Below are 18,877 nucleotides of genomic sequence, written 5' to 3' on the forward strand. Positions count from 1 at the left end.
TGGTTCTGTAACAGATGCGCTTTTTTGGGAAATCAGCGATTGTGAGCTCTCTATTGTCTGTGGCAGACTCCTCCAAGGTCTGCTTTGCGACTTCCATGGCAAGTTGTGTTATTGCTACTGGTGAGTTGTCTATGGGGGGATAATTTGTCCTTTCTCTATCATTTGCCGATTCTGGTAGGTTGCTAGGTGGTGAGTTATTAGTTTGGCCGAGGGGCTTCAGCTCTGTCTGTTTACTTAAGTTCTCTTTGGGAATCGGAAGTACTGTCTCTTCTGCGCTTAGTATTTTTGCGTTTGATGAGTATTTGTGTGAGGATGATGACTTTGTGTGTTGTGTGTGGGTCTTAGTGGCTGCTGACTGCTCCTTATTCCACGATGTGATTTGAAGATTCCCATCAGTGCAGTCTACTCCAGCCGACTTCCTGTTCCTACCCTTTCTTTTTTGCTTGCGGCATGCACGCGCGTTCGTTGGGTTCGCTGGATCAGCCCTTACTTTAATTGAGATGTTCTGAGGGGACTCTTCTAATGAAACTTTGAGTTTTAGTGGTTGGCGTCCTTGCATGATGATTGCGTGAATGTCATTGCAAGTTCCTAGAGGACTTTTATTGGGGGTTGAGCTGCCAGGCCTAGCCTCTGTTGTGGGGAGCGTTGTAATGTTTGATTTTAAATCCCCTAAATGATTTTCCCGCATTGTGGGCAGTGTGGATAATTTGTCGATTATTGGTGCGCAAACACAGTTTATTCTTTCTTTTTGAATTAATGTTGCTGCCTCTTGCCCTTTTTTATGAGGCCATTAAGATCACAAGTTTTTTTTCAATCCCCATAGTGACCTCTGCTAGCGTTTGCAGGACAGTCAGCTGCAGGTCTAATTTGTTAGATTGATACTGTAGTGCTGTTGACGACAGCTGAATTGTATTAAGTAGGGTTGCCCAAAAGATTTCAGTAGGGCCTCTACTCCCCTCAGTAGGCTGGTTGGAGCTCTCTTCGCTGGTGCTGTTTATGGAAGGCTTAACGTTGTACGATGCAACTAGGTCGTTCCATTCTTGTGATGCTAAGAAGGTAATATCCCTGTCCAAAGTGAATGAGTCCCCATGTGCTGTATTAAGGGAGAGGTTTACAGGATCGTTTTTCGTTTCCTGCAATCCAGATGTCGTGATGTCACCTTGGGTTTTCGATTCTGCATGTAGATGGTTTTTGTATGCGTGTGATGATGTGATCTCTTGTTCGCTTTTGACCTGTACCTGCTGATTGAGTAGAGAGGTATAGGTAGGGGATGGCTGGCCTCCTGTGGTGTCTGTAGTATGGTGCTCCGGGTGCCCTTCGGGCTCAGGGACTTGTTTACTCGGTATGTCCATCTCAGGCACTAGTCCCATTGAGTTTATTTCCTGTTCGCCTGCCCCTATCGGTGGAGTGATTTGACTGGTGTCACACTCTGTTGGTACTGGTCTTCTAGCTCCTTGTGCCCATTGTAGCCCAGCCCCTGTTGTGCTTCTTGTATGGTCCAAGGTCTCCATTGGAATTGATGACGTGTGTATTTCTGCAACTGTGTGATTTGCTATCTGGGGCAAAGAACAATTTACACTAGCGGGGTGTAGTGGGGATTGTAGGCCTGTAATGAAGATGTTGGTTGAGTATATGGCTTTTCCTGGATCTTTTATAAAGGTAAATTATGCATAAATTTTTGTCGGTAGTAATTTTTTATTGTCCTTGAAGGCTGGTCTTCTATGTTAATTAGATCATGAGAATTTTTCCTTTTTTCGCTTCTAGGCGTTTGTTTTTGCCCTTTTGCGTTACCTTGCTCTGATGGTGATGCGGGGCTTTGAGCTTTGCCTGTTGGCATGATTTCCTTAGTGCAGTTTTTGGTGCCATTGAGGTTACTTTTTCGTAAGATAGTGTTATTGCTGTCCTTGATGCTGTTTGAGCTTGAGTTGTTTTTATCTGGGGGCTCTTGGCTTGTGGCCATTTCATTTCTTTTTCATTTTGACGGTGGCCTTGTTAGGGGTCTTCTTTCTCTTCCAGATCTCATGGTAGTCCTACTTGACCCCTCTCCTGTGTCACCTGTGTCTCTCCCAGTGACTGCCCGACTAACCCAGAGCTGGTGGGGGATCTGCAGTTGGTAAAAATGCGACGGGTGGGTGGGAGTGAGGGTAGAAGTAGAAGTAATGGGAATATAAGAATATGCAAAATCTGAGTAGAGGCTTTACTCAAGGTGCGCAGTTCTGAGCTGGTCTGGGCTGGGCGGGGGCACCAGTGCAAAAACACAGGGGCACTATTGCCCACTCAATTGACCTCCCGCTCGCCTGCACACCTGCACACCAGCATACAGGTTCACCTGCTTGCGTCAGGGGCTTAGGTGGAGGTTGAGGTCGCGAGTGCCTCCTGGGCAGCTTCCCACTCATAGTGTCTTTCAGGGCACAATCGCCGCCGTGAGAGTCTCCTGCTGCTGTTGGGTCTCTGCCGCTGCTGTTTTCCACAGCCACACACTGTAGAGAGGTGAGGTTGCAGTGAGCGAGCGGTGGGCTGGCAGGCAGGCAGGAGGCTCGGGCACTGTAAAACTAGGACTGGATTCCAGTAAAAATTGTTGTGTTGCAGCATATGGTCACAGCATTTTCTTTTTGTGGAATATCCTTACACAAACAGGTTTAAAGTACCCCCTTGCCAAAGTTAAATCTGTTAGGTTTGTCAACGCAAGTCAACGCTTGCTGAAACCTTTAAATTGCAGTGCAGTAACGAGCAGCAGGTGGGCAGACAGGCGGCTCCGCTCTCAGGTACAGAGACCAAATGTGGCCGACGCAGAGGGAGCGAGGAGTGGGGAGCGGGGAGCGGGAGCCTACCGGAAGCGAAACCAAAGCTCAACCGCACTACCGCTCTGCCCCTCTGTTGCTTGCAGGCTTCGGGTGCCCCAGGGAGAAAGATCAACTCGACGGCTCCCAGGACGGCGGTGCGGCTCTCCCCTCTCCCCTCCTTCAGCCTCCGCCTCCGCCTCCGCCTCCTCCGCCGTGGACTGCTTCAGTAAGCTCAACTCACTGCAAAACCAGGACTGACAGCGCTTTCAAATCTGGGACACCTCGAAAAAGGTAGGCCCCGATTAGGATGTAGGGCAGACTGCCACCAACAGTGGTAGTCCACCCGACAGCCAGGATAGTGTTCTGACTGCTGCTTTATGCTGCAGTTGGTTGGAGCTCAGTGGGATGCCTCCGAATAGCTCAAGGAGTCCGTTGGGGTGTTTGTCTGATCATAATCCCTACAATGGTGGCGGGGCTGTGGAGGCATCACCGTAGGGATTACAATGTCTCTTTCCATCTTCCTTTATATGGTGGTCCAACCGCCATGTAAAGGCAGATGGAAAGGGATTTTGGGGGCCCCTAGCAAGGCCCTCGTTCCTTGTGGGACTCCACTATGAGGCCAAGGGGCACATGTGGTGCCCCCCCATAAACATGGCACCATGGGCCAAGCACCACGTTTGGTGCCTGGGAGACAGTGCATGGACATTTTCTAAATGCAATGTTGCATTGCACTGCAGTCCTTTTACAAGCCACAGCAAAAGCTGTAATGGAAAAAGAAATGTTTCCGATCGCCTACACCGTTATCGCATCGTAATTAGGTGGCGGGACTGCTGACTAAATGTCGATGGTTCCATTCCCACAGCGATGACACCATCGTAATCAGGCCACAAATGCAATGGGATCAGTATTTCTGAGATAGAGGACTACATGTAATCCCTTGACAGATGTGACATAGTGAACGAAAATACCCTATATTCCTACACTCCCAGGCATATTCCTGGATGTTTTCTTCTTTCAGGGTTCCAACACAGCTTCGGCATTATCAACGACCGGAAATGTGTTAATTGAAAGAAAGATAGTAGTGTATTTTGAGTGCACAACTTGTAATTCTGATGCAGGCAGAACATCCTGTTTCAACTGAATTGGAGGTGAATTCTATCCATGCTGTGTGTGAGGTAATTGACCCACCCATTTATGAATATGCTGCTGTATTGTAGTGCCATGTTTTTGATGCACTGTTGTTTTGCACAAGGCAAACATTTTGCTTGTTATGTATAATGGTGATGATTTGGTCAGAGTATCATGTTTTCTCTAGGGCTTCATATATGTGATTCATTAGCCCAAAGGATTTGCAAATGGTATAGGAGACTCTAATGAATTATGGTAACTGCTCATTGGTAATGTATGGTTTGTTCACATTGGTAAAAAAGATTCCAAATTGTTTTGGGGAATTGGACTTTCTTGGTTCTTTTTCAAAAAGAAAATAAGATAGCATGATATTCACATCCGTGACCTCTTAAAATCAACACTTTCCTGCAGAATAGTTTGGATATTTTGAATTTCGACATTGCATAATTTTTGGTTCACCAAATTTCAGTAAAATTACAGAAAATACACAAAATTATGTGAAATGTTTGTCAGTATCTCATGGTACTTTTTAACGTGATTGACTGGTTCAAGTCAAACTCGTCTCTTTGCTTTAGTTTTACCATTGTTTTCAAGATATATAATCCATTTCATGTAATGCAAAATTCAAAAAATATACAAGACTTTGAAGTGTAAATAAAATTAAATACACTAATAGAATATTTGATCGAATACGATGTTATGTGCTTATAAAAATACCCCAATTGTTCCAACGAAAAGCAAGCATTCATTTTATCTTATATTTTTGTTTGAAATTGTGTTCCATCATTCACTCTGAACAATTGTGTTGAGTTTATTTTGTTCTTTCCTTTTGCGTTCACAGGGGCAGACCTATTTTGTTCAAGTCACTGCGCACAACATGAAAGGCTGGGGGCCACCTGAGATTGCAACTCCGGCTTGTGCTGTTCCTTCAAGTAGGTTTTACCATTGAAGCGAGTCATTGCAGAATCTAACTCATAGTTAAGTTTGTGATATTGTTCACCGTGTTCACCGTGCATTCAACAAGACAGGCTGTAATTTATAATGAAATAAAAGTCATTGCGTGCTGGGGGCAATTTAAGGGATGGTCATAAAGCCTACGTTTGCACCAGTAGCGGTCGGCAGTAGGTGTTTCTATAGGGCGGTGACGTGGGCAGGAGGAGGGGCAGGGTGGGGGGAAATAATGTATGGATTACGGAGTTTTACAGGTAAGTAAACATTTAAATACATAAAACGAATTTCGTTGCGCACACTGCATCACCAAATGTGATGCAGTGTGCGCAACGAAATTCGTTTTATGTATTTAAATGTTTACTTACCTGTAAAACTCCGTAATCCATACATTATTTCCCCCCACCCTGCCCCTCCTCCTGCCCACGTCACCGCCCTATAGAAACACCTACTGCCGACCGCTACTGGTTTGCACCTGCGTAGGCCTGCATTGTGAGCTCAAAGCAGGACTGTGTGCCTCCTTTGCATAAGTGAGGGTTCTCTCCAGCTCACCTAAATGATTTAGTCCATTTGCTGAAGAGTGCAGAAAGGAAGCACATATTCCCACATGCATCATCGAGAATTGCATTTGCAAACGGTGCAAATCGCAATTTTCGGCTGTTTGCGAATGCAATTCTCAAATTTGGGATGCATCAGGCTTTTCGCAATTTTAGGAAAAGCAACCATGTTGCGATTTCTAAAATTGAGATTGCATTTAAGAAAACGCAATTTGAGATTTCTTAAATGCAATGCATAAACATTTTTAATTTGCAAATAGGAAGGGGTAAATTAGCATGAAGTTGACCTTCATGCTAATTTGCGAAAACGTTCAAAAATGCATTTTTTAAAGTTTCATGTTACACACACACATGTCCTTGGGACATGTGTGTGTGAAACTTGCACTTAAAGTTACATTTCAGGGGTGCACCTTTGAAAATGCATTCACAAATTGCGATTCGCAAAATGCTAATCGCAATTTGTGAATGCCTTCCCATTCATTCCTATGGGCCTCTTGGCCCACAGGAATCAATGGGAAGGGATTCCTTAATTGCGATTCGAAAAATTGTGAATCGCAATTAAGGAATTTTTAGAAATCGCAAATAAAAATGGGATTTTTTGATTCATAGCAATTTGCGATTTCTTAATGGCGATTCCTTAATTTTCGCAATTAAGAAATCGCAAATGCTAACTTTGATGCATGTGGCCGATAGTCACTATTCAACACTACAACATTTTGTATAAACACAAGTGCAGGGAGAGACTGCACCTATGCCTGTCACAGTCTTCATGTCCCCCCTTACGCATCAGGATGCTCCAGTGAAAATATAGATAGCATTAACACTAACTCATTGTCTATAAAGGGACACAAGTAGCCTTTATTTGGAAGGGGTCAGTGATTTACCCATAGATGATTACCTAGAGGGTCCTTGTAATCATCTTCAAGGCCTCCTAAAAATTAGGCCTTTGAAGGTTCAGTAAGTATACTCTGCCAGATGCAAACATGAAACCCATGCCCATGGCCTCTGCTTAACATCTGTGCAGCAGGTTCAAAAGTGTTCTCTAATGTGGTTATGATTAGGCTTTGTGATGATGTGGAAATTTCACCTTGACAGTACGGGCCTCACCGTTGCGGGATCAGGACTGACCGACCGCATGGTGCAATCGCATCATCCCATTTCTCTATGAGAGCTTGTGCTGTGGGTGCTGAGACAGAATATCGAGTTGTAGTTGGCGACACACAAAAATCGAGTTGGAAATATTGTGATTCAGAAAGATTGAGAGCAAGAATATCGTGGTCAAAAATATCGAATTTAGGGTAAGAATAATTGTTTGCAAAAATGTAGATGTTTAAAATATCGATTTTTTAATTAGTGTTATGTATTTTTTTTATATTTTAAATGTATGTGATGGATGTTTTTTTGCATAAGTATTGTTTATGTTTTTTAATATATGTGTTACATTTTTAGTAGTTAGCAGTTTTATTTTAATTAAATTTGCCATTTTTGTTCCGTGGCAGGTTGTGGCTTTATAGGGGTTTGGGGTGGGAAGTAATTTAATTATAATGAATTAATGATTATATTTTATTAATTTAATTTAGATGTTATAACTGTGGGAAGTAATTTATTTGTAATTAATTATGAATTGGTTGTTAATTAATATTAAGTGGTAATTAATTATGCTAATTGTGTAAAACAAATTAGGTGCAAATTCAGGGGGTTTTCAGGGTAGAGGGTGGGAAGTAATTTATGTTTAATTAATAATTAGTTGTTAATTTATATTAACTAATTAATTGATAACTAATTATAGTAATTGTGTGATTTTTTAGGTGTGGGTTGTGGGGTTTATGGGGAAAGGGTGGTAAGTAATCTATTTTTATTTAATTAATAATTTGTTCTTAATCAATGTTAATTATTTGCTAGAAGATTAATTATAGAAATTGTGTACTTGATTTTAGGTGCGACTTGTGAGGTTTGGGGATTGGGGTGGGAAGTAATTTAATTATAATGAATTCATGATTATATTTTATTAATTTAATTTTGATTTTATAGCTGTGGGAAGTAATTTATTCGTAATTAATTATGATTTAGCTGTTAATTAATGTTAAATGGTAATTAATTATGCTAATTGTGTAAAACAAATTAGGTATGTGTTGTGGGGTTTATAGGGAAGTCATTCATTTGTAATTAATAATTAGTTGTTGATTTATATTCACTAATTAATTGATAATTAATTATGGTAGTTGTATGATTTATTTTTAGGTGTGGGTTGTGGGGTTTATGGGGTAAAGGGTGGGAAGTAATTTATGCTTAATTAATTAGTATTTCGTTTTTAATTAATATTAATTAATTAATTGAAAATTAAATATGGAATTTGTGTGAATAATTTTAGATGTGGGTTGTGGGCTTCATAGGGGAAAAGAGTGGGGGTAATTCTGGTTAATTAGGGTGTTTGTATTTTGTCTGTGTGGCTTTTATTGTTATAGTGGTACAGTGTGGGGGGTACATTTATGTTACTTACTTCATAATTGGTTCTTAAATACTATTTTTTTTTATATGAAAATATTTTTTAATTGTGCAAATAATTTTTTTATAGTTTCGTTTTAACTGTTGGTTGTGGGGGTTCTAGGGATAAATTGTGGGAAGTTAAATAATGTTTAGGAGTTTTTTTTATTTTTTATAATATTTATTTAATTGGTAATTATGTTAGTTGAGGAAGTCTTTTTATAATTTAGATGTGTTTTGTAAATTGTGTGGTGTTATTGGGTAGGAAATAAAAAAAGTAAATTTATTGATGATTTTGTTTCTAAATTATATCCAATTAAACAAATTTATTTGTTAGAAAGTTGTTTTTATTTTATTTTATATCATATTTGTATGTATTTGTTATATTGTAATATTTTTTAATTATGTTTTTTTATTAAATATATTCGTATTGGAATATTTAACATTTCTATATATTTTTTAATTTATTTTGTTTTTTAGAAATTATTGTTACCATTTAGTTTGTTTTTAATTTTAAACTGACTGGAGTGATAATATTAATTGTTCCTCTGAAATCCAACTCCTTCCCTACTGTTGCACTCACTGGAGCGGGAAGAGTAGTTTTTACCCCTCCGCTATCCAACACTTTCTCTACTGTTGCACTCACTGGAGTTGGAATTTTTATTGTTACCCCTCCGCTGCACAACACTTCCCCTACCGTTTCACTCATTGGTGTGGGAATAGTACTGTTTACCCCTCCGCTATCCAACACGTTCCTTACTGTTGCACCCACTGGAGTGGGTAATTTAAGTTTGAAGATTTTTAAATAGTTTAATGTTTTAATTTATAATAGAAAGCCTTTTTTTATTAGAGGTTATGTTATTGGTACACACACACCCATATATATACATAAACACACCACCAATCGCAACACCCAATACAGCGTTGGAAAGGGGTGGTCCTGTAGATGGGCATAGGCTATAAAAAGAATAAAAATAAATGTTATTTAAAAAATAATGAATAAAAAAAAGTAGTCCAGAAGAAGTACCGCCGGCCGTGTGCGCTAACAACGTGGACGTGCGTGCTGACATCATCTAGCGAAGGGAGGAGCGGCGGACAGCAGCGGTGAAGTCGGGCTGAGATACATGAAGCGCGGGAGGAGCGGAACGTGTGCAGCTCAAAGAAGCGATGGGAGGAGGCGGGACGAGGAGCGGTGAAGTCGGGCTGATGGTAGGAGGCGTAACGAGGAGCGGTGAAGTTGGGCTGATGGGAGGAGGCGGAACGAGGAGCGGTGAAGTCGGGCTGATGTGAGGAGGCGGAACGAGGAGTGGTGAAGTCGGGCTGAGGTAGCTGAAGCGCGGGAGCGCTGGGAGGAGGCGGAACGTGTGCGGCTCAGTGAAGTGCTGGAAGGAGGCGGAACGTGTGCGGCTGAGTGAAGCGCGGGGAGGAGTGGAAATGTTGTGGCGGGTGGGGGCCGGGGCGGGAGTGCACGCAAGCCTGAAATGCTGCCCCCTTCTGCCCCGGGCAACGCTGGGGCGGGCTGCTAGTATATATATATTTCCACCAAAGAGGCAGCACTCCAGGCTTGGATTTACCAAATGTGTTTGTTTTAAATCCCATTTTGCCTTCAAGTGACATTCTGGTATATGTAGTTCATAAAATGTATGTACATATTTACAATTTTACTTTTCACGCCAGGTTTTTCACAAATGTATTAATTGATCATATTATTAGTACATTCAGGTTCATTAAGGTTCATTTCTATGTGATTAGTTCAAATATATTAGTTATTTAAACTAATCACATAGAAATGAGTAAGTGTCACTTACATATGTGGTGAGCCTATACAGAACAAATGTAAAAAAACAAGCTGGGTGACAATGCAAGCGTAATTTCCTGCTTAGGCACTAAACCTGAATGTACAAATGAATGGGATTTAAAACAAAAAACACAAACGATGGCTCACTTACCGTGAAAAAAGCCAAGTTGTGGCTGAAACGTGTTGGTCCGAGCATTGAACTATATCAATTTGGTAAATCCAAGCCTGGAGTGCCTTTGGTGGAAATATTGTGGGTTTTGGTCATGATCAGAGCACCAGTAGCAGAGAGCACAGGGTCCAAGGATCACTTTGTGCTGTATATATATATATATATATATATATATATATATATATATATATATATATATATATATATATGTACATTTGTATATCATTTTAAAATTATAAAATAAAATAAAATTAATAGTTTATTAATTGTTTTAAAGAAATGTATATGAATTAATATGTAGTTTAGCTTTTTTAATTAAGTTTATTTATTATACCTTTTTGAAATTACATTAAATCTACATTTACATTAAATCTACTTTATTTTTATATCAATTGTATTATTTAACACATTTAATATTTATTATTTTATTTTATGTATATATATTTATATAATTCGATATTTTGTACAACTATATTTTTTACATCGATATTTCTTTCTCAATATTTTTGTACTTACCTGTTTAACTATAGGGAGTCGATAATTTTGCATTCTATGTTTTTACATTGATATTTTTTACTTCTATATTTTTAACTTCCATATTTTATCAGTGAACTGTGCTGTGACCCTCAAATGGCCATCGTTCTGCATTCTTTCCCTCAATTGTTCTTTTTGCCCTAAACGAGCCATAGCACAAGCTCCCATAGAGAAATGTGAGAATCTGTTCATCCCAGCACCGCGTGGCACGTACCTCAAGGTGCCTGCCAAACAGTGCAAGGATTAACACTGGGGAACCATAGATGACCCCCTCAGCCCTTAACCACTTCGCTGCGGCGCAAATTCGGCACACGCCCACTGAGAGCATGAAAGAGGTTAACCAGAGGCCACAGAGAGTAGGGAGGCCTGCTAGGGGTCCTCAAGGTCACTTTCCGACAGGTTTTTCATGTAGGAAAACCTGACATGGAAAGCCTGTTGAAAACCGACATCATAATCCTGATGGTGGAAATGCCATCCATTGGGATTACGGTTATGCCTCCGACTGGACTGACCAGCCGATTTCCCGTTCAACTGCCTGCATTGTAATGGGGTGGAGACAAATAAACAAATGCACCACTTTCCCACTGTTCCCAATATTGCCGAAATAGATAAAAAAGCCATTTGCTCTTATAAGACCATGGGGATAACAATACTTCATGAAATACTCATTTTATTGCCAGCATATCACATATCATATTGCTGAGTCCAAATGTATGTGTTCTAAGGCTTTCTAAGGCCAGTGATTTCTCTGTAACCAGCCGAGAGAAACAATTTGCTGGTTAAAGAGTAGGGTTGAATTACCACTAGGGACCAAATGTGCTAAAAATCTGAAACATCAATATATAATCTGCTTTCCGTATGGTTTCTGATGGCACAGAGTAAGATTGATGCAGTGTGGATTTGCTCCTCATTACTCTGACGTACAAGTGCAGAAACAGCATTATGCTTTGAACGGGCATTGAAAATTAAGTAGTAAAACTGGAAGATAACTGCAAATATCAATGCAAAATTTCTCTGTCTCACTCTGAGTGAGAGGACATTGGCGTTTTTGTGGTCTCAAACAGCCAGATCACAAAAATGTATTTTTGTAAGTGCAAACCATAGATTGCCATTTTGTAAAATGTTACTAATTTGCAAATTGGGTTTGCAACCCAACACAGGTTCAGTATTTGAAAGGGGCGTATTTAAGGTATCCCTTCCAAATATAAAGTCTGAATGGTATGTATTACATTTTTGTGATGGAAATTCAGTTGAAAATCATTAATACTTTACTCAAAATAAACAAGTAGTGGTAAGCCATTTACTATCGGCAAGTGGTCCCCACAGTAGCTCTTCCTTCTTGAAAATGAGAAAAAAATAATGTTTTTAAGAGTAGGCAATTTGACGGACCAATAACTATTATTAAAACATGTTACAGTTTTATTTAGCTGTTTGTTCATCACATCCCATTTTCTTTTAAGGAATACTGGCTTCATTTGTAAAATAAAGAAAGCTTTATCTGAAAGCAATTACAGACATGATGGTCTGCTTACCCCAAAAAGTTGCTGTAATTCTGCGTTTACTAGAGTTGTGCAAATAGTGACTTACCTCATTAGTATTTATTAGGTTGGTTGATTTGCGACCCACAAAGAATCAGTATTTTATTATATAGGTCAGGTCACAAAGTTCTGCACCGGTCACAAATTACAACCCGTGTCTTATGACCAGTGTTTAGTATATATGGCCCAGAATTGGATCACTGACAAAATATCGACCTACATAATATCGACCTACAGGAATATCGAGTCAAAAATATTGAGGGCAAGAATATCGACATCCTATCTACAACATGGTAAGTACAAAAATATCGAAAAAATAATATAGATGTTAAAAATATCGATGTTAAAAATATCGTTTTTTTTCTTTTAAAATATAAATGTGAAATAAAGTAAATAACACTAATAAATAAAATGTACATAGTTAAAAGTATCTAATAATGTTTAAAATTAATAAATAATACATATTTAATAATAATAATACATTAAATATATACAGTAAATATATAATATATATGTACTGAACAATAAATAGTAATAATTATTTTACTAATTTATAATTTAATAAAATATATTCTAATTTACTAATACATTTACCAACATAAAACAATAACATAAATAAAATGTAAAAAATATAAATAATTAAATATTCCTTTAATATTTATAACATTAATTATTTAAAACGTTGGATAGCGTAAGGGTAATAATTACTATTCGCACTCCAGAGAGTGCAACTGTAGGGAAAGCGTTGGATAGCCTAGGAGTATAAATTACTATTCCCACTCCAGAGAGTGCAACCGTAGGGAAAGCGTTGGATAGCGTAGGGGTAAAAATTACTATTCCCACTCCGGAGAGTGCAACAATAGGGAAAGAGTTGGATAGCGTAGGGTTAAAAATTACTATTCCCACTCCTGAGAGTGCACCAGTAGGGAAAGCGTTGGATAGCGTAGGGGTAAAAATTACTATTCCCACTCCAGAGAGTGCAACAGTAGGGAAAGCGTTGGATAGCGTAGGAGTAAAAATTACTATTCCCACTCCAGAGAGTGCAACAGTAGGGAAAGCGTTGGATAGCGTAGGAGTAAAAATTACTATTCCCATTCCAGAGAGTGAAACAGTAGGGAAAGTGTTGGATAGCGTAGGGCTAACATTTACTATTCCCACTCCAGAGAGTGCAACAGTAGGGAAAGCGTTGGATAGCGTAGGAGTAAAAATTACTATTCCCACTCCAGAGAGTGCAACAGTAGGGAAAGCGTTGGATAGCGTAGGAGTAAAAATTACTATTCCCATTCCAGAGAGTGAAACAGTAGGGAAAGTGTTGGATAGCGTACGGGTAACAATTACTATTCCAACTCCAGGGAGTGCAACAGTAGGGAAAGCGTTGGATAGCGTAGGGGTAAAATTTACTATTCCCACTCCAGAGAGTGCAACAGTAGGTAAAGCGTTGGATAGCGTAGGGGTAAAAATGACTATTCCCACTCCAGAGAGTGCAACAGTAGGGAAAGCGTTGGATAGCGTAGGGGTAAAAATTACTATTCCCACTCCAGAGAGTGCAACAGTAGGGAAAGCAATGGATAGCGTAGGGGTAAAAATTACTATTTCCACTCCAGAGAGTGCAACAGTAGGGAAAGCATTGGATAGAGTAGGAGTAAAAATTACTATTCCCACTCCAGAGAGTGCTACAGTAGGCAAAGCGTTGGATAGCGTAGGAGTAAAAATTACTATTCCCACTCCAGAGAGTGCAACAGTAGGGAAAGTGTTGGATAGCGTAGGGGTAACAATTACTATTCCAACTCCAGAGAGTGCAACAGTAGGGAAAGTGTTGGATAGCGTAGGGGTACAAATTACTATTCCCACTCCAGAGAGTGCTGCAGTAGGGAAAGAGTTGGATAGAATAGGAGTAAAAATTACTATTCCCACTCCAGAGAGTGCAACAGTAGGGAAAGCGTTGGATAGCGTAGGAGTAAAAATTACTATTCCCACTCCAGAGAGTGCAACAGTAGGGAAAGTGTTGGATAGCGTAGGGGTAACAATTACTATTCCCACTCCAGAGAGTGCAACAGTAGGGAAAGCGTTGGATAGCGTAGGGGTAAAAATGACTATTCCCACTCCAGAGAGTGCAACAGTAGGGAAAGCGTTGGATAGCGTAGGGGTACAAATTACTATTCCCACTCCAGAGAGTGCAACAGTAGGGAAAGCTTTGGATAGCGTCGGAGTAAAAATTACTATTTCCACTCCAGAGAGTGCAACAGTAGGGAAAGCGTTGGATAGCGTAGGAGTAAAAATTACTATTCCCACTCCAGAGAGTGCAACAGTAGGGAAAGTGTTGGATAGCGTAGGGGTAACAATTACTATTCCAACTCCAGAGATTGCAACAGTAGGGGAAGCGTTGGATAGCGTAGGGGTAAAAATTACTATTCCCACTCCAGAGAGTGCAACAGTAGGGAAAGCATTGGATAGCGTACGGGTAAACATTACTATTCCCACTCCAGAGAGTACAACAGTAGGGAAAGTGTTGGAGAAGCGTAGGGGTTAAAATAACATACTTATAAATAAAAGCTTTTCTTAGAAATTAAAATTTAAACTATTAAATAAATATAAACCATACACAATACCTATACATAATTATTAAAGACATGATTATCAAATTATATGTAGCCCAAATTAAATATTAAAAAATACCAATTTATAATATTTAGTGACCAATTAATAAATAATTATCAATTATATTATTAACAAAACAATTAATTTAAATACATTATTACTTAATTACATTTAAATTAATTCCCACCATATTCCCCTATTAACCCATCAACCGGCAACAGAACACATTTATCTATTTATGAATTAATTAAAATTGTTTACCAATTAATTAAAATTAATAACCAATAATTAAAATTAATTAGCAATTATTTCAAATTAATTTATAATTCCAACTAATTAATAAATAATTCAACATAAATAAATTACTTCCCACCCTATTCCCCTATAAACCCACAACCCGCTACAAAACATATTTAGCAATTAATCAATTAATAAAATTTTATTTCAATTAAATAAAATTAATGAGCAATTAATGATAATTAATTTATAACTCCTACTAATTAATAATTAATTAAACATAATTAAATTACTTCCCACCCTATTCCCCTATAAACCCACAACCCGCTACAGAACATATTTATCAATTAATTAAAATTAATTTCCAAATATTTATAATTAATTAGCAATTAATTTAAATTAATGTATAACTCCTACTAATTAATAATTAATTAAACATAGTTAAATTACTTCCCACCCTATTCCCCTATAAATCCACAACCCGCTACAAAACATATTTATCAATTAGTCAATTAATTAAAATTAATTTCCAATTAATTAAAATTAAAATTAATTATCAATTAATTAAAATTATTTTATAACTCCTACTAATTAATAAATAATTAAACATAATTAAATTACTTCCCACCCTATTCTCCTATAAACCCAGTACCTGCTCCGGTACTAAAACATATAATTTGCTTATAAATAAATGTGTTAATATATAAAATTAATGCACATATAATATTATTTATTTTAAATACTTAAGTAACACATATAACACATATATAATAAAAAACTAAAAAATCATACAAATATCGATATTAGTGTCATCGAAATTAGTGACATCGATATATATGCTATCGATATTACTAACTTCGATATTACTTACATCGAAATAAATAATTTTGATATTACTTACCTTAGGGTCGATATTCTGTCCAACGATATTCTTGACATCGATATTCTATACCTTCGAAATTTCTAACACAATATTTTGGTAGGTCGATATTTACAACTCGATATTTTGACTGTGTACCCCCAGAATCCTCTGGTTTTAGTATAGTTTTGCATAGTATTAAATACTTTGTTAGTTGCAAGCTGAACAAAGTGGCATTTCATGATTTACAAGCTTAAGGGGAATGGCACCCCTCCTTAAGAATAGAAGCTTGCTCTGCAATGCAGGTCACTGTCTCTCAAGATCCCAGCAGTTTCAGCGCTTTGCAAGTACAAACTTCCCCGTAGTAACAAAGATAGTACTGGACTCTGACTCAACAAGAATGCATATGTGGGTCTCGGTTCATAACCCAGATTTTCTTAACTTATTCAATGTTAGTTTCCCAAGTGAAGTGAGGCTTGAAGAAGGCAAACACACAATGAGACTCGGGCCGGCTTTGGCATTGGTGCAACCATTGTGACAGCCTTTTTTGGTGCCCCCAATGACCTTCTTCTCCATGGATTCCCTCACTTTCACCTTCCAGATGTACCCCTCATCTCTCCATAGACCCACTCTTACATGCATTTCATTTGTTTTATAGCACTATTGATACCATTGTTGGCTGGTGGGCACTACATCTCACACCCACATAACACAGAGACAGTCAATTATACATGTGTAAATCAGTCTATAGTAAATGATGTATAAAACAATGAGTATTACAAGGTATAGGAATCACATGTCATCCATATTAGTAGGCAGTATATTTTAAGTATGTATGGTCTTGAGAAACACAAACTCAAAATGTAAAACGTACCACAGTGGTTGGGGTTGGCCTTACTAATGAGAATTTATTGTTACCCAAAGAAAATCTTTTAGCAACATTAAGGTAATGAAAGACTGGGAATAAAACAGAACATTTTATCCTATACCATGCAGTTTACATGCAACGTTTGATGACAGTTTACATGTCAATGTGCTATATTAGAACTCTAAAGTATGAGCAGCAAGTAACAAAAGGATCACTGTGAAAAAGGCAGTATACACTGAGCTATCCACATGAAATGCAGTTCTGTAATCTGCACGGTACATGTTCTTTGCAGCAGGCATTTCAACCCTGCACTACTTTATGATGAGTCTAAACCTCCAATAAGCAAAGGTTTCCTCTCCAGCAGGAACATTATTCACCAGTTATCTTGACATTGTTATTGCTGCTTGAAAACTGCCGGATCCAGTATAAACCATAGATCTAAATCAACAGCGACTTGGTTTCCCCAGGAGCTTAGGCAAGAAAAGATGTGGAGAAGAAACATAACCAATTAAAAAAACATTACATTTAAAAAAAAATGGTTCAATATTATTAAAAGTTAATAGTTTTGGAGATAAGATAAATCAAGCCAAAAACTATTCAAGCAAACTTTTTAAAACTATAAACTTGCTCTCTAGCTACAGTTCACTATGCAAAAATCTAGGCAACTGTTTTACGGAAAAGGTTGAAGCAGAATACAGTGATTTTGATTTGAGTGACCATACTAACAGTAATGTTTCAGGAAAAAAAGTAGTTGGATCAAGCAAACAAGTGCTTAATAACTCCCCCTTCCTACTAAAGAAGAAGTGTTTGTGCTCCTAATCCATACTAAACCGGGAGCTCAGTCAGACCCCCTAACCTCCAACAATTCTACATGTGGTGGCAGAGACGGTTGCAGCCCCTCCCTCTCACTGCTCAGGTAAATAATGTAATACAATTACATCAGGGCAGTTCCTGACGGAATAGAAAAAAGTTTCAATATTTCCATTGTTAAAAAATATCAATAACCTTGCAGAGGAAAATAGTTATTTCTTCTGTCTCTCAGCTGCCAATGCCAGTCAAAATACTTAAAAAACACCTTAACACTACCCTTTAGAACATTTTGAATAAAATGTACTTCTTGAGGAAGCTAATCGAACTTTAGAACACATCAGAGCACTGTAAAGGAGCTGGTTGCTGCCACAGAGGAGATAAGATCCATAATGGACAATGGAAGGCTGCGGTCATTCTTTTAGATCTGTCCTCAGCTTTCAACACTGTGAGTCATGTGGCCCTTCCAGATGTGTAGCTGATATACAGCTACACGGCTCTGCAGTAATTCTCCTCAAATCTTTGCTGGTGAATAGATAACAGTTGGTTTACCTTGGAGAATTTAGATAGAAACCCTTCTCTATGCTTGCGGGGTTCCACAAGGGTTACTGAGCTACACACTTTTTAATGTTGATGTGGCACCCAAATTGATTAATATTTTGATTTCTCAACAATTTCGTATGCAGACAATAATCACCTTTTTGTGTTAATCTCTGGCATTTTGGAGGAAGCCACCCATCGCATCAATAGTTGCATGGGTGAAATTGTGAAATGGATGAAACATCATTGTCTCAAGCTGAATTTGGAGAAAACTGAGGTCTTTCTTTTTGGAAGAGACCTCTCAAGGGGAATCTGTCCTTGTGGTCCCAATTCCTTGGACCCCTTCCGTCTCCGTTTCTAGAAAGTAACAAACCTGGGTGTGATCTTTCATGTTGATCTTTCATTTAGCGATCAGATGAACAAACTCACCATTGCTTGTTTCTTTATCTTGAAAATGCTGAGGAAAATTCTTCCCTTTATTCCCTATGAGTTGCAGAAATTAGTGGTGATTGGTATAGGCTAGACTAATTCAACAGCCTTCTCTAACAAAACTGTAGCTTTTGCAGAGAGCAGCAGCTCACCTTCTCAAACAAAATACTCAGATATCAATCGGTCTCTTAGGCCTCAGTGGAGAGTCATTGAATCCTAGTTAAGAAACATTTGGCTTTTAAGGCTCTCTGTACAGGAACATGAACCACTCCACTGGGTAGGTCCCGAATATTTGAGGAAAAAATTCACTTGGTATATACAAAGGATAACTCTGCATTCGGCTGCACTGAAAACAGTCTCCATACCAAGATGCAATAAAGCATTCTGGGTGGAGGATTTTTGTTTACTCCACATGCAAATTGTGGAATAAACTCCCTTTGGAACTTAAGAATCAACAGAACCTTACTGGTATTAGAAAACTGCTCAAGTCATGGCTTTTTTCATCTTCTATTTAAATCCTTGGGAGCTCATTATCTGATACATGTCAGTGCCAAGATGCTATCGGACATTCAAGTGCTAAATAAATATTACCAATATCAA

The 18,877-nt window shown here is 38.4% G+C and overlaps 1 protein-coding gene across 1 annotated transcript in view; it reads left to right on the forward strand.

The window, feature by feature from the left end:
• The window catches only part of ANKFN1 (ankyrin repeat and fibronectin type III domain containing 1), a 1,140,330-nt gene that overhangs the window by 312,822 nt on the left and 808,631 nt on the right, over positions 1 to 18,877 (forward strand). The window contains exon 6 of the mRNA XM_086928764.1: positions 4,753 to 4,843. Coding sequence (XP_086784890.1) covers positions 4,753 to 4,843 — 91 coding nt within the window. The remainder of the gene's footprint in view (positions 1 to 4,752; positions 4,844 to 18,877) is intronic.

The sequence above is a fragment of the Lissotriton vulgaris genome, chromosome 7 (assembly GCF_964263255.1).
Source record: "Lissotriton vulgaris chromosome 7, aLisVul1.2, whole genome shotgun sequence".
Taxonomy (NCBI): Eukaryota; Metazoa; Chordata; class Amphibia; order Caudata; family Salamandridae; genus Lissotriton; species Lissotriton vulgaris.